The 14099-nt window shown below is 41.4% G+C and overlaps 1 protein-coding gene across 1 annotated transcript; it reads left to right on the forward strand.

Annotated features, from left to right (window-relative positions):
- The first annotated feature begins 36 nt into the window (after positions 1 to 36).
- On the forward strand, positions 37 to 9114 carry RTCA (RNA 3'-terminal phosphate cyclase). Its single transcript, XM_027463041.3, has 11 exons — positions 37 to 339; positions 464 to 564; positions 2103 to 2246; positions 3636 to 3759; positions 4236 to 4294; positions 4834 to 4975; positions 6170 to 6294; positions 6418 to 6476; positions 7078 to 7172; positions 7963 to 8067; positions 8426 to 9114. The coding sequence occupies exons 1-11, from the start codon at positions 295 to 297 to the stop codon at positions 8522 to 8524; spliced, it is 1098 nt and encodes a 365-aa protein (XP_027318842.2). The 5' UTR covers positions 37 to 294; the 3' UTR covers positions 8525 to 9114.
- Positions 9115 to 14099: the final 4985 nt, after the last annotated feature.

A 14099-nucleotide genomic window follows, 5' to 3' on the forward strand; every position in this document is an offset into this window, starting at 1 on the left:
TGCACCGGGACGGGACGGGACGGGACGGGACGGGGTGGGGTGGCTGGGGCGGGCAGCAGGGCGCTGTCCCCGCCCGCTACGCGGCCGCCCGGGCGCTGGGACCCGGCGGCGGCTCCTCAGGCAGCGGCGCCGCCCCCGCCCGCCCGCTCTGCGCCTGCTCCAGCGCCGCCGCCCGGCACCGGCACCGGCATCAGCACCGGCACCGGCATCAGCACCGACACCGGGCTGTGGGTGCTGCTTCGCCGGGCTCTCGCCGTCCTCGGGGCTCGCTGCGGCTCCCCGCGGCTGCCAGCCATGGATGGGGACAGGGTGGAGATAGACGGCGGCATCATGGAGGGGGTGAGCATCCGCGCCGGGCCGTGCTGGGCTCCGCTGGGCTCCGCTCGCCTCGCCTCGCCCGCGGGCGGCGGGTGCGGGTGCGGGTGCGGGAGCCGCAGCGCTGACGGCGCCGTTCCCCCCACAGGGCGGGCAGATCCTGCGCGTGTCCACGGCGCTGAGCTGCCTGCTGGGCCTGCCGCTCCGCGTGCGCCGCATCCGCGCCGGGAGGAGCCAGCCCGGACTCAGGTAACGGCCCCGAAACGCTTCCAAGGGTAAAAACCGCGCACTGGCAGTGTTTGAAGCGGCATTTTTTAACAAAAAGTCTTCCTGTGGCTCGCTGGCGTGGAGGGACCGAGTGCGGAGGGAAGCCAGAAGGCAGCAGGCCCGTCAGAGCAGGCAGAGCCGGGCTGCGCTTTGCTTTCTGCCCTCTCCTTCCTCAGGCAGCTTCCTCCCCCTGGCCCTGGCTTGCTGCCCGGGGAGGTGAGGGCACTCCCTCTGCCTCCACCTGTCAGGCAGCGCAGCCTTAAAAGTGCCTGAAAAATATTTTCAAAGGTAAAGTAGCCTGCGTGGTGTGAAACAAAATGTAATCGTATAATGCCTCACTGAAACATTAATCACTGAGTATGTAGCATATATACCATATACACCATACAAAATGTTTTATATTCTATACAAAACAGTTCCTATGCTATCTGTGTGTCCCAGAGCAGTCATTTGTGTTCTGAACGCTACCAGAAACATCAAAGACACATTACTTGCATTTCTCATCTTGATTTAATAATTGGCATTTTTCTGCCTAGAATTGTGCTCCTTCATTAACTCAGTTAATTCGTGACGTGCTTTTTGACTAACATCACATTTGTAAGACAAACACGGAGGTCAGAATCATCATTTATTTAGGATGAGTTCTAATTATAACTAAGGGAAACTGATCCCTTAGCATTTTTATATATGTGTAGTTGTGTAGTTTTTCAGCCTTTTTTTTTTTTTAAAAAAAAAAAAGAAGAAAAAAAAAAGATTATTGGTCTTTAAACATATCCAGGAGAGATATGAGCTTTGAGGTAGTTAGTTTAGGCTAACTGAAACAGTCTCGCTTATCCATGCTACTGTTTCATAACTGCCTTGAAAGTAGTCTGTAGAATGGCATACAGGGGGTTTTGCTGTATTTCCCAATGGTTTTCATGTAAGGAAATTCATATATTAAGAGGGGCTTGACAGTCAATTAATAATGAGCTTTACTGTGTTAATAACCTGTTAGGCTACTGAATAAAATCATAGCTCAAGTTCTTAATGACATCTTCAAAATGTAACAAAAAAAAAAAAAGATTTATTTATTTATTTATTTATTCTCCTATGTAAACTACACAAGCAAATGGAAATGCAAGCACTGAACTAACTGTTAGCTCTCTTATGGCTCTGGGAACAGTTAATCGGCTTTGGCTCCAGTTCAGTATTGCTATCATTATACTACTTGGCAGCATTATCCCATTACATTTTTGTCATTTATCACATTAGGACAGTGACTGTTGCATCTTGTCTGTCTGTCCTGACCCTTTCTATTGGAAAACACACCAGGACCCTACAAATTTCAGAATGACCAGAAAGCTACTCCTTTAGCTCCTCTGAACTCAGGAGAAATGTAGGAACCAGATTGAATTTCTGATCCTTGTTTTAAATCTGCAATTGATATTGACTGATGTATTAGTTGACTTTTTTTTTTTTTAATGTAACATGATTATGTAGTCTATTTGAATGGATCTTTAACTTCGTATTATGACTTTAAGACCCCAGCATCTGTCTGGATTGGAGATCATTCGAGATTTATGTGAAGGGAAGCTGGAGGGTGGAGAAATTGGTTCAACAGAAATAACCTTCACTCCTGGGAAGATCAAAGGTGGAACCCACATAGCAGATACAAAAACAGCAGGGTATGTCTTTGTACATGGATAATGATTGACAAGCAACTGCTCTTAACTGCTTTTGGTAACTTTAAAATTGTCACAAAAGAGGTGAAAAAAGAACGTTAATACGTGGCTAATGAGCCATGATCTGTGCTGTCTGCTACATGTGAGCAAAGCACCTGCTATGTAAGCAGGATATATATTGATAAAGTATATAATTACATATAAATTGTAAGATGAACATTTGATTAATGTTAAAAAAAAAAAAAGATGCCCATGCGCTTAAAAAATTATTTTCTTCCATTAGCACATGAAATGTTAGGTCAATGCATCAAATTAGATAGGTATTTCACAAAAGCAAAAATACATTGCAAAGGTATTACATATCTGATGTTGAATTAGTACATTGATTAATGTATTAATATATTGATTATACAATGAAATATTGAATTAGTCCTTCTTATATAATAAAGTCAATTTTAAGGTTGTACATATGCACATGGTGGTGCAGTATACTAGTCTTTTGGAACTTGGGGCATATTCAATCAGCTGGTTTTTGTCCCTGTGGTTCTTCCATTTTGTTTTTACTGTGTTGAATCCTTTGTTCTAGGAATCTGTTGCAAAAAAATAGAATGGGTTTAGCTGTGAACTAGAAAGCGTAAGCTAGGGTAGGCATAAGTTAAGGTTTCCTTTAAGAGAAATATGTTTCTGAATTATGATAGTATAAACAACTAAGCTGATGTCTTTTACGTCTTTTACTTAAACATAATGCAGAAAGGCTTGAGTAGGCAACAATGCAGAAGAATTAATAAAATTAAACACAAGTGTGTGTCATCAAAAAAAAAAAAAGTATAGTTCACAAACGTGAAACACTCATGACATAACTGTTTCACTTACTTTTGTAAAACTATTTTGAGGTTCATTATTATCTATGAAATGTGGAGGGATTCAGTAACAGGGGAATCATGTATCTCAAAGCATATTTTCTATGCCCCTGAATTTTCTTGTGTGAGATGTTGAACAGCTTCTAAGCAATTTAGCAAGTTTTTATGTATTTTATTATTAATTAAATATTAAATTGTTAAAATTGCTGCCTAAACCTTTCCTGCTTTTACCATCTGCTGTCTAACCCTACAGTTTTCACAGTACCATCAGTATACTAAGGAAGCATACATTACTTTTACTTCAAACAGGAATATTAAAGGTACAATTATTGTGAAACAAAAGTGTTTATGTTTAGGCTTGCCAAGAACATGAAGTTTTAATTAGCGTTATTTTTAAGAGTAATAAGTTTACTTTATAGATAATGTTAAAAATCAAATACTTATTCTCTGTAAAGTCATTTGCCCTCTGTGTGTTGTGATTCGACACAGATTGTGACCGCATGACATTTGAGTATCTTGTAATCGCTTTTAGGAGCGTGTGTCTACTAATGCAGGTAGCAATGCCCTGTGTGCTGTTTGCTGCTTCCCCATCAGAACTTCATTTTAAAGGTGGGACCAATGCTGAGATGGCTCCTCAGATAGACTACACACTCATGGTAGGGAAAAATTCCTTCAACTCATGCCTACGTATGTAATATAACTATCCTACTTCTGTTTCTCTTTTGCAAGTTTATTTGTAATTACGGAATTAAGCATGGGAATATTACACTATCTGTATACCATACGTATACAGCAACCAATGCTTCGTGGAAGTCCCTGAAATAATGGCTTGTCTGTTTGCTCATAATTACTAAAGCAAAATTCACTTAAGATATATTCTTTATTCTGGAAGCTCTGTGAATTGTTATTTGTTCTCTTCCTCTTCTCAAAAAAGAATCCTTTAACACAAAGTGTTATTCAGAATAAAATATGGGGAACCTCAAATAAGCTGTATGGATGAGACTGCCTATCTTTTTATAATGTAATTGAAATTTTTGTTTGGAACTTTTTTTTTTGAAGACTGAATAAAATATTGGAAAATGATTAATTAAAAATAGATTCACTGTGTGTTTTTATATATGCTTGTTTTTAGGTTTTCAAGCCAATAGTTGAAAAGTTCAATTTCACATTTAATTGTGACATAAAAAAGAGGTGAGTTACAGTGTCGCGTGGCAGAAGCAGTCCTTACAGCAATCTGCGAGCATGGAGGCACACACAAGGTGCTCTGAATCAATCTAAGGGCTGAATTTATCTTACATTAACTAAACTGTATTAGCAGCCCCTGTGTGGACCATCACTGTATGACGAATGTTACGTGGTTGTTATGTGGTTCTTCCCTGTCTTTTTTTTTTTTTTTTTTCATTGCTGAGCCTTCAGGTACTGTTTTAATGTTTCCAGTGAACTAACCCCTGAGGGATGTGCATGCTGAACAGTCAGTCCATTACTGAGCTTTTTCTGAGGTACCAGTTAAGTTAGTGTTGGGCAGTTAATAAGATATATATTTTGAGGTAATGCTATTGGAGAATATTCTTGTATTACAAAGATTTCTTAGGCATACCAACAAAATTGATATGTATTGTAACAGAGAACATGAGAATGTATCACAGAATATACAAAGAGGCTTATGCTTATTTTCTGGGTTTCCCTGTGATCTTTACATTTAATTATATCTGATTACTGTTTGTAAACAGGGGCTACTATCCTCAGGGAGGTGGTGAAGTTGTAGTCCAGATGTCACCAGTCAAAGAGCTGAGTGCAATAAACTTAACAGAACGTGGCACCGTGACAAAGATATACGGAAGAGCGTTTGTTGCTGGAGCACTGCCTATAAAAGTGAGTGCTGATAATAGCTGTGGTGGTATCCAACTTCATGGATCTATATAAAATTGCATGTAACCTCTCTAGCACACCTCTACTGTTCCTGTACTCTGCAGTCACATATAAGCCAAGTAGTTGTGTTAAATGGATTGCATTATTCAGGCCATAAAACAGAATTTTGGACATTTCTAAAATGTTATTGCACAGGGATGTGGTAGCAGCTAAAATAGGAAATAAGAACAGTGTCTGTGATATCCTTCATCTATTCAAAAATATTTAGTATCTATTGAGGGGTATCATATCTATGTACAGTTCATGTTTCTGTGAATTATGTGAAATCTGAAATAATGGCTGTTTTCCATAGATTCACGGCTAAACTATGGTGCACTGTAATAGACAGAAGGTAGACAAAATCAGGCTTCAACTATTGTTACTGGGATTAGACAGAACAAGTTAAGTTAGCCTAAAATAAAATAAAATAAATGCCCCTTTATGCCTCCTCCTTTCCATTATTTCTATCCTATCTGTGTTTACAGAGAATGAGTGTTGGAATCTCGTCAGGGCTCCATCTCACACACAGGCTAGGAAGCAGAAAAGGAAGAGAGAGTAGAAACCAGGCTAGTTTTTGAAGAGCTGTGGAGTGCTGAGTTTGGTCTTAAAATCTCCGACTGTATGAATATCACAGGGATAAGATAAGCTTCATCTGCCTCCACATGCCTTTGATTTAAAATTGTTATTTTATATATTATGTCTTACAGAGTATATCTTGTACATAATAATTGTTGGGTATTTGTTTCATTTTTTTACAGTCTAAGGTCTTTAGTTTTTTCACTTTAGTCTAAAGATTTCCCTAAGATCTTTGAGTTCTTGATTAAGACTAAAGTGAAATCTTTCTCCATATGTAAGGAGAATAATTATTGGAATTCCTATTGCTACAGGAGCTTTGATATTCTTTATTTTTATATGTTATATATATTATATATAGAAGCTCCCTACAATCTGTCATTTGTTCAGTGTTTATGGGAACATTCTCAGAAGAGATGATCTTCAGTGCTTGCTTGTAGGGGTTTTATAACAATCATTTGGTTTTCTAGTTAATAACTTAGCCTCCTTATTAAAGGATCCACTTATAATTAGGCTAATGAGCCTTATCTATCGCTAAAGTTATACCATTTAATTAATTAATGTTTCTACCTCTTATCTTGTTAGCTGGCAAAAGACATGTCAGCAGCAGCAGTGAGATGCATCAGAAAAGAAATCAGAGATCTTTACATTAACATTCAGCCTGTTCGAGAACCTGATGATCAAGCCTTTGGGACTGGAAGTGGAATAATGTAAGACAAGCCTAAACTTTCTATTAATGCCTGCAACATTACTGGTCGATTAGCTAGGTCTTGATTAATTGTCTGATGAAGTGTAATGTGACTGATTTTGTTCTTAATACTTTTTCTGCTCAGCATTGTTGCAGAGACATCAACAGGTTGTTTGTTAGCTGGGTCGTCACTTGGCAAGAGAGGTAAGAGTTGTATGGAATATACCTCTTTCAGAATCAACTTAATATTCTATAAAATATAAAACTGAAGTATAATCTGATGCTTTGAGTGTTGCATTTTTAAGTGGATGTTGTTTACTAATAAGGGATAGAGGAAATGAACAGATTTGAAACTCAGTAGATAAAATATTGCACTTTGTATTTCTAAGCTGCTTTTACGTATCAAAAAAAAATTACAAAATTATTAAATTCACTTTTTATCAGAAAGGATTGTTAAGAATCACTGAGTTGAAAATACTTCTGGACTTTACATACAGGTTCTATGGTTTACCTCTGAAGGTTTTGTTCAGCATTGAATCTAGATGTGTATCTAGATTAAAAGGAATAGATGCACTTTTGATCTACATGGTTTGAATAAAATGTTTTTCTGACTGTAAGTGGGGCTATGTTCTTCCCACTGCTTATGGAATATGTCATCATAAGACAGGAGTTTTTTCAAGAAGACATTTGAGGCAAGAGCATGGAAATAATGTTTAAAAAGTTGTTGTTTGCTTGTTTGTTTTCTCTAGTTTTTATGTGCTAAAAATAATTGGCAGCATCCTAACTTCTTACATTTCTCTGTTAGGAAAAAATTCTGACAAGGTTGGCATTGAAGCAGCTGAGATACTGCTGAAGAATCTTAAACATGGTGGAGCTGTGGATGATTCTTTACAAGACCAAGTAAGGCTCCTATTTGTGTTTACATGAGGGTGATGTAGCAAGAACATTTATGTATATATTACTTGTAAATAACGTAAATCTGAACAGTGAAAGAATGGCACATAGATTTCAAAGTTGGATTTTATCTCCACAAGTAGGCATGGCTTTAAATAATTAATTGATAACCAGTCTTGAGAAGTTTCCAGGTGTGGTACACATCAGTACTGGTTCACATCAGTAGAATTAGCATATTACATGCAGTTCTTTGGAACCGCAGATGCTTCTGGCTTTGCACACATCATTAAATAGTAGGTATAAAATATGAAGTAGTAATTTGCTTCTATTTGGTGCTGCGTGTATAGGAGTAAAAGTAGCTCCCTGGTTAAAGTTATTGGAGAACAGATTATCTAGGAGGTATTCCTGTCTGTCTGGTGAATATGTCATCATAAAGTGTTATAATTAAAAACCTTTTCTGGGTTTTTCTCTCTACGCAAAGGTAGTCTTGTAATCTGGAGTCTGACATGACTTTGGGGAAGCCTGAGGAATGAGGAGCAAAGTAAAATATAATAACACAAATTCTAGTGGCAAACTTGACTAGTAGTAGCCCTTCTGTAATCATTAGTAAATTCCAAGCTTCTTGAGCTTTGGATCACTCTTAACACTCAGCAACATGAACTTTTATGATATTTGGCAGACAATGTTTTTACATTTACAGACTTCATGGATTTTTTTTAATATATATTTTTTTAAATCAGTAACTTCCTAGGATCTGAAGAGTTCTTTAATAATGACCTTTTCCCCCTCTTTTCAGCTGATCATTTTTATGGCATTAGCAAAGGGAGTGTCTAGAGTGAAAAGTGGACCAATTACACTTCATACACAAACTGCTATACACTTTGCAGAACAGCTAACAAAGGTGAGTCCAAAACTTTAGGAATTTTATCCTCTCAGTTGCATTCCAGTAACTAAGAAAGGTGCAGTTTTGTAGATTCACACTGTTTTATGCAGGCAGTGTGAACTGAATTTTGTCATCAAGGGTAAGCATTGATAAAATAACTGTTACAGTATTTATGGGGGAGTTTGCCCGTATAAATTAAACATACTTTAGAGTTTAATGCCTTTAGAATTGTTAGATACTTCTACCACCTTTATGTTAATATTTGTAATGAAATCAGTAAAATCTGTAATATGCATAAATTATTGGACATCAGATATTGAAAATTTAAACTTGCATATAACTGAATTTGTGATGTATATTTCTAATCCTCTTTTAGGCCAAATTTACTGTGACAAAATCAGAAGAGGAAGATCCCAGTAAAGATACCTACATCATTGAGTGCCAAGGAATGGGGATGATAAACTCAAACTTATAGGGTTAAAAAACAACAACAAAAAAGCAAGCTAGCAAAAGCAAGCTTTTTGCTAGAAAAAAAAGCAAGAAAACTCGACATACCTCAGTGATGCATTGCACTACATTTCAATAGATATCTAATATGCATGTGAACAGGAGGATCCTTCTGTCACATCTAATTGATTTGATTTAACTTCAAGGATGATATCAAGTTTTTCCTTGGTGTGCTGAGAATCTGTGGTGCAAAAAATGGAAATTGAATTTTTTTTTTTATTTTTTTTTTACTTTTGTTTCTATTATCAGCAAAATGAGTACAGATAGGACAGCAAACAGAATACAGTGCATGTACTCAGGCATCCAAGAACATCAATTAGAAGCTCTAAGAATTCAGATTCATCAAAGCAGAAAATAACTGTTTCAGTTTTGGGAAAAAAAAAATACCTAGATGATACATTCTTTCCACTTTAAAACATGTACATTTTATTTCTTGGGATCCTTATGTTATGAGGAGCATGGAATGAAGTGTATCATCAAATCTGTATCTCTGTTCTTCCCTAACAATTTTGCTTAAATCATATATGAGGAAATAAAAAAAGCAATAGCACCAAACAAGTCTGGTATTTCTTTTTGCTATTAACTCAGCAGGTTCTGTTAATAGGAGATTGATATAAAGTAAGTGTTCAGAAATATAATTTCTTTCCCTCAGTAGAGTAAGAACACTCAATTAATATAACAATCTTATTTTAAATCTTCTCTTTTCATCAGTTTTATAAAAATCTTCTCAGACAAGCTTGGAAAATGTACAATGTTACATCCCAAATAGAAAATAGTAATTGTATTTTTTCTATCTACATCTGTCCTTTTTAGCTAAGAGTAATTGGTCTGCATTTGCACAAAGCTGTTGTTTCTTCTTAATGGGAGTACTTTATTTCAGCTGAGATTAGAGAGCTGTTGAATACAGGTATATACACACAAATATATACATGTGCATACACTGAGCAGTGCACATACAAGTGTATTTAGGCATATAAAACCCAGTTGCGTTATCCCCTATCTGGGGACCAGGTAAGAAAGAATTTCTGCTAATCCGGTCTTGATCTTGCTATCAAATCTTAATCTGAATTAAAAGATTTAAAAAGAGATGAGGCATCATGTGTTTTGCACATGAAGAACTGAATCACAGAATTGGAATTACTTTACCAAAAATGTATAAACGCACTCTTGTTGCAGGAAGCACGGCTGAAAGCACGACAGACACCAGTAGAGTCAGATCACGCTCCCTTTTATTGCCCGAATAGCCTAACTTTTATAGTGAACTTAACAGGGGCGGACAGTGTTTCACACAAGATTATTGGTCAAAAGCACTCAGACAAACAACTACAAGAAAACCCCACCTGCAAGAAAACAACCCCCTTGTGATTAGCAGTCACATAGACCTTGTTACCAGTAGCTGGCTTCAAGGACAATATTTTTATGAATTCCTCAATTGGGCGATGTGGGAACACTGTCATGGGAATTTCTCATAGTTGCCCTGGTAGCTTGGTTTGCTCAGCTACGGCAAGCCATGGGACTTTTGCTGTTTCAAAAAATCCCTCAACAATTCCCCCCCCATTTTTTATTTTTATTTTTTGAGCAAATATAACATTTTTGCAAGTAACCCTTTAACCACATTTATCACAATACCACGTGCAATGATGATTGACACCACAGCAAACAGAATCCTTAATCCCTCTGACTAATCCCAGTAACCATCTATGCATTGTTTCAAACAAATCAGTGAACCATTGATTGAAAGGATTGATACCATATTGAATCTTTCTCATGTGCTCTTTCAGGAAAGTAATGGATTTGTGAATTGACTCATTATGATCAAAAAGGTTTAAACAGCACATTCCTTCAAAATCCTCACACCCATGCCTTTGAGCCAAAAGCAAGAAGTCAATAGCAGCTTGATCCTGTAAAAGCACGTGTTGCAGACTGTTTTGATCTGGTAACATCTCCTCAAGTATCTCTGTCGTGGCATAGGCTTGCTTCTCGGCCCAGCATACAAATTTTTCTAAGTTGTTAAGTGTGGCCACAGATGCCACTCCTGGCATGAAAATTGCCAATGCCGCTTTAGCTGCAACACCAAGCAATTCAACATTACCATTGCAATCAGGTGCAAGCAATGCCCATTTATGTCTGGTGATCTCATGCAACTGTAACAAGCTAGGAGCAAATACAATGAGTTTATCTAAGTAACATGGACATCTGATAGCATTTGCAGGGATACCTTGCCAGGCCCCATCCCCACAAATCAGAAAAACATCAGGAGGTAAGGCCAAAGCTGTACAATTGTTCCAAACACTGTAGTTGTTACCCCTTGTCTGCATGCTGTAAGCCCCTAAACCCTGCTTAGCAGTGTCATTGTAATCACGGGTGTTATTTGTATTTCTGTACCCGTATGGCCCTTTCCAGGTTCCTGTAGTAGGAATCATCTGATAGCCACAGCTACATTCACATTTGTAGCCACCTTTCAGGTTGATACAGATTTGACTACAGATACCAGGGTTTTGGCATTCATCACTACCTCCACAGTTTCCCAGCTGGACAGTCACATTCATTTATGTTGCATTCCTTCAGGGGCTCATCACCCCAGTCCTTGCAGTCTCTCTGCTGGTTACACACTTTATTGATATCTATGCATTCTCCACTTCTGCACTTGAATTTGCCAGGTCCAGAGCACTGAATAACATCGTTACAGTTTGCTTCATCAGTGCCATCCAGACAGTCTCTCACACCACTGCACTGTCTACCCCCATGGACACAGTTCCCATCTTCACATCTGAACTGGTCTGGCCTGCAGGTCCAAGAAGGGCAGTTAATTTCATTGCTTCCATCTTTGCAATCAGGATCTCTGTCACAGTCTTTTTCACCATCACATTTCCAGGACACTGGGATACACTGGGTTGACTGAGGACCACAGCTGATTTCATTTACCCGGCATGTTCTCATGTGGCACAGCTCAGCAGTGCTCAGGCAGGCGGGGGCGAACAGCAGGCAGAGTGTGTCACTTAAACCACTCCTATCACCCGTGCTGTTCGTGTCAGTGGCATCCTCCTGGTACCGTTTCTGTCTTTGCCGCCCCTTACTCTCCCCCTTTTCTTTTTGCCACTGACCATTCACCACAAATGGATGAGACACATGATTACTAGTTAGGAAAGAGAGTGTAACGTCTGCTATACGGCTGCAGGCAGTGCCGGCTGCAACCTTAGAAGCTGTTTGTGAACGAGCCTGCCGGTGGGCATTTGGCAGTGTAATCTGCGTCTCTGCACTCCTGCCCTGCAATAGAGCTAAATGGTCATTAGTAATCCGTAGAATGTGGCAACCCCACGGAATGTTACCCAGAAACATAGTTATAACACCGATCTGGGGACGAAGAGTCTTTTTTGCATTGCAAGATGAACCTCTTATGAAAAGAATGCCAAAGAGAAGCAGCACAGCCGCCGCTGCCTCCATGGTTATGTCAGACGGGCTGCAGGGTCCTGATGTCCGCCCCTCTGCTCGGTGCCCACTCGCCACACGCTGAGGGTCGGCTGCCGGTGTCCACTGACGCCTCCGGTCTCCCGCAGCAGCTCGGTCTCGGCTGTCCCGCACCGCACCGCCATCACTTCCATTTCCCTCGTTCCCCCGCGGCCCCGTTTGCCGAGCGGTTGCACGCCACGGGGTTGTGTTTCGCCGACCTGCAGTTCTCACACCGCACCTGTCCTGCTCGGCAGTCACGGCGGTGGTGTCCCTCCTTTCCACACCGCAAGCATTGATTTCCCCGTCGGGATGGAGCTCGAGGTCGCCTTTCTGCTGTCCGCAGCGGGGCTAGAGCTGCAAAGGCTCGCTGCTGGGCTTGTAGAAGATCTTTCCCTAACTCGCGTACCGCTTCTACTAACGCGGCTTGGGGCCCTACTGGAACCCTACTCATTCTTTCTAACATTCGTTCAATAGTGACATCCCCAGGCAGTGTCAATATAAGAGCCTTTGTAGCCGAATTTGCGTTTTCCATAACACACTGTCGCAATAAAGCCGCCTTCATCCACTCCGGGACACCTGCTTGATCTATGGCAGCAGTTACCCGATCGATAAACCCTGCAAAGGGCTCGTCCCTGCCTTGCTCCATAGCCAGGTAAGAGGGGGCTGTTGGAGTGGTTTTAACATTCTCCACGGCCGCTCGAGCTGTTCTCATGGACTCAAGGCCACACTCCGGACCTAACTGGAGCTGAGCAGTGATGGTAACAAACACGCCCGTCCCCATAAGCTGCCCTACGGTAACTCCGCGGAACGGATCGCTAGGGTCCCTCGGTCGCTGCGCTGAGGTTTCGCAATGCCTCTGCCAATGGGCTTGCCATAACAACAGCTGCCACTGGGTCATTATCGTTCTCATTAGCACCTTGATATCTTCGGGGCATAGCAGCGTCCCTCCCCAGATATAATCCAACGTTTGCTTCGTAGGTTCACTCTGCAATCCTGACTCATTAACTGTACTACGTAATTGAGACAGCAGCTTCCAATTAAGCATACTGTGACTCCCTTGCATGTTTCCCTGGCTGTCCCCTTCGTACATCTCTGGGAGTGCCATGGGATCCTGACAGATGTCTGTAAATGCTCCTGATTGTTTTTCCTCCACAGCTTCGCGCATGATTCTCCGCCAATTAACTCTCCCCACTGTCCTTCTCTCCCCTCTTTCACCTTCCCTATCCTTAGTCTCACGATATTCTCGCCCACTGCCACGTTCTTCCTTCCCTTCGCTTAATTCTGCCGTAGCTCCATCTCCCCCCGGCGAGACGGCCTCTTTCCCCCGTGTAACCGCTGCGGAGCCGCAGCACGGGGGGCCGGGAACCTTCCTGGGACTGCAAAGCGAGGCGCTGCCCGCCCCGCCGCCTGCTGCCCACGGCCCCCTCTCGGAACCTGACTCACCCTTTCCTCCCCTCAATCCGTCAGGTGCCACCGCCGCCAAGTTCCTTTCTACCCGATATCGTTTTATTGCATTTATCACGTCTCTCCACGGTTTCAACAATTTCTCTGCTGCCTTGTCATCGTCTATTACCATATCCCGCAGTACATCCCCTAGATTTCTCCAAGCGGCTACTTCAAAACATGACTCCATACTTGTGAAACATGATTTTGCTCGACCGACCGCAACTAGTCCCGCTAGTTGTCTGCAGTCTACTCCCCGCTTTTCTAAAAAGCGCTGCAATAAATCTAGGGCTACTTCGTCCTCCATTTTCCTGTTATTCCTGCACTCTGGCAATATCCTGCACTATGGCACGACCAAAAGCAAAGCGCGCCTTACCCTGTACTCAGCCTGCAGCCTTTGCCCTGCAGCCCACGCAGATGGCGAACTGCTTAGTTCAGGTCCTCGGAGACGACAACGACACACCCGCCGCTGTAGGGGTGCTCGGTCTCTCTGGACCCGCCGGTCGCTGCGTTCCGGTGCCCTCTGCTTCAGCCGCCCTTTGACAGGTCCTGTTCGGGCGCCGTGTGCTGCAGGAAGCACGGCCGAAAGCACAACAGACACCAGTAGAGTCAGGTCATGCTCCCCTTTATTGCCCGAATAGCCTAACTTT

This window comes from Anas platyrhynchos, chromosome 8 (assembly GCF_047663525.1).
Source record: "Anas platyrhynchos isolate ZD024472 breed Pekin duck chromosome 8, IASCAAS_PekinDuck_T2T, whole genome shotgun sequence".
In the NCBI taxonomy this organism is placed as follows: domain Eukaryota; kingdom Metazoa; phylum Chordata; class Aves; order Anseriformes; family Anatidae; genus Anas; species Anas platyrhynchos.

Coding starts and splice junctions, on each gene's coding strand:
- RTCA (XM_027463041.3), top strand. CDS start 295: ATGGATGGGGACAGGGTGGAGATAGACGGCGGCATCATGGAGGGG. Junction 340..463: donor ACGGCGGCATCATGGAGGGG/GTGAGCATCCGC, acceptor TTCCCCCCACAG/GGCGGGCAGATCCTGCGCGT. Junction 8,068..8,425: donor TTGCAGAACAGCTAACAAAG/GTGAGTCCAAAA, acceptor ATCCTCTTTTAG/GCCAAATTTACTGTGACAAA.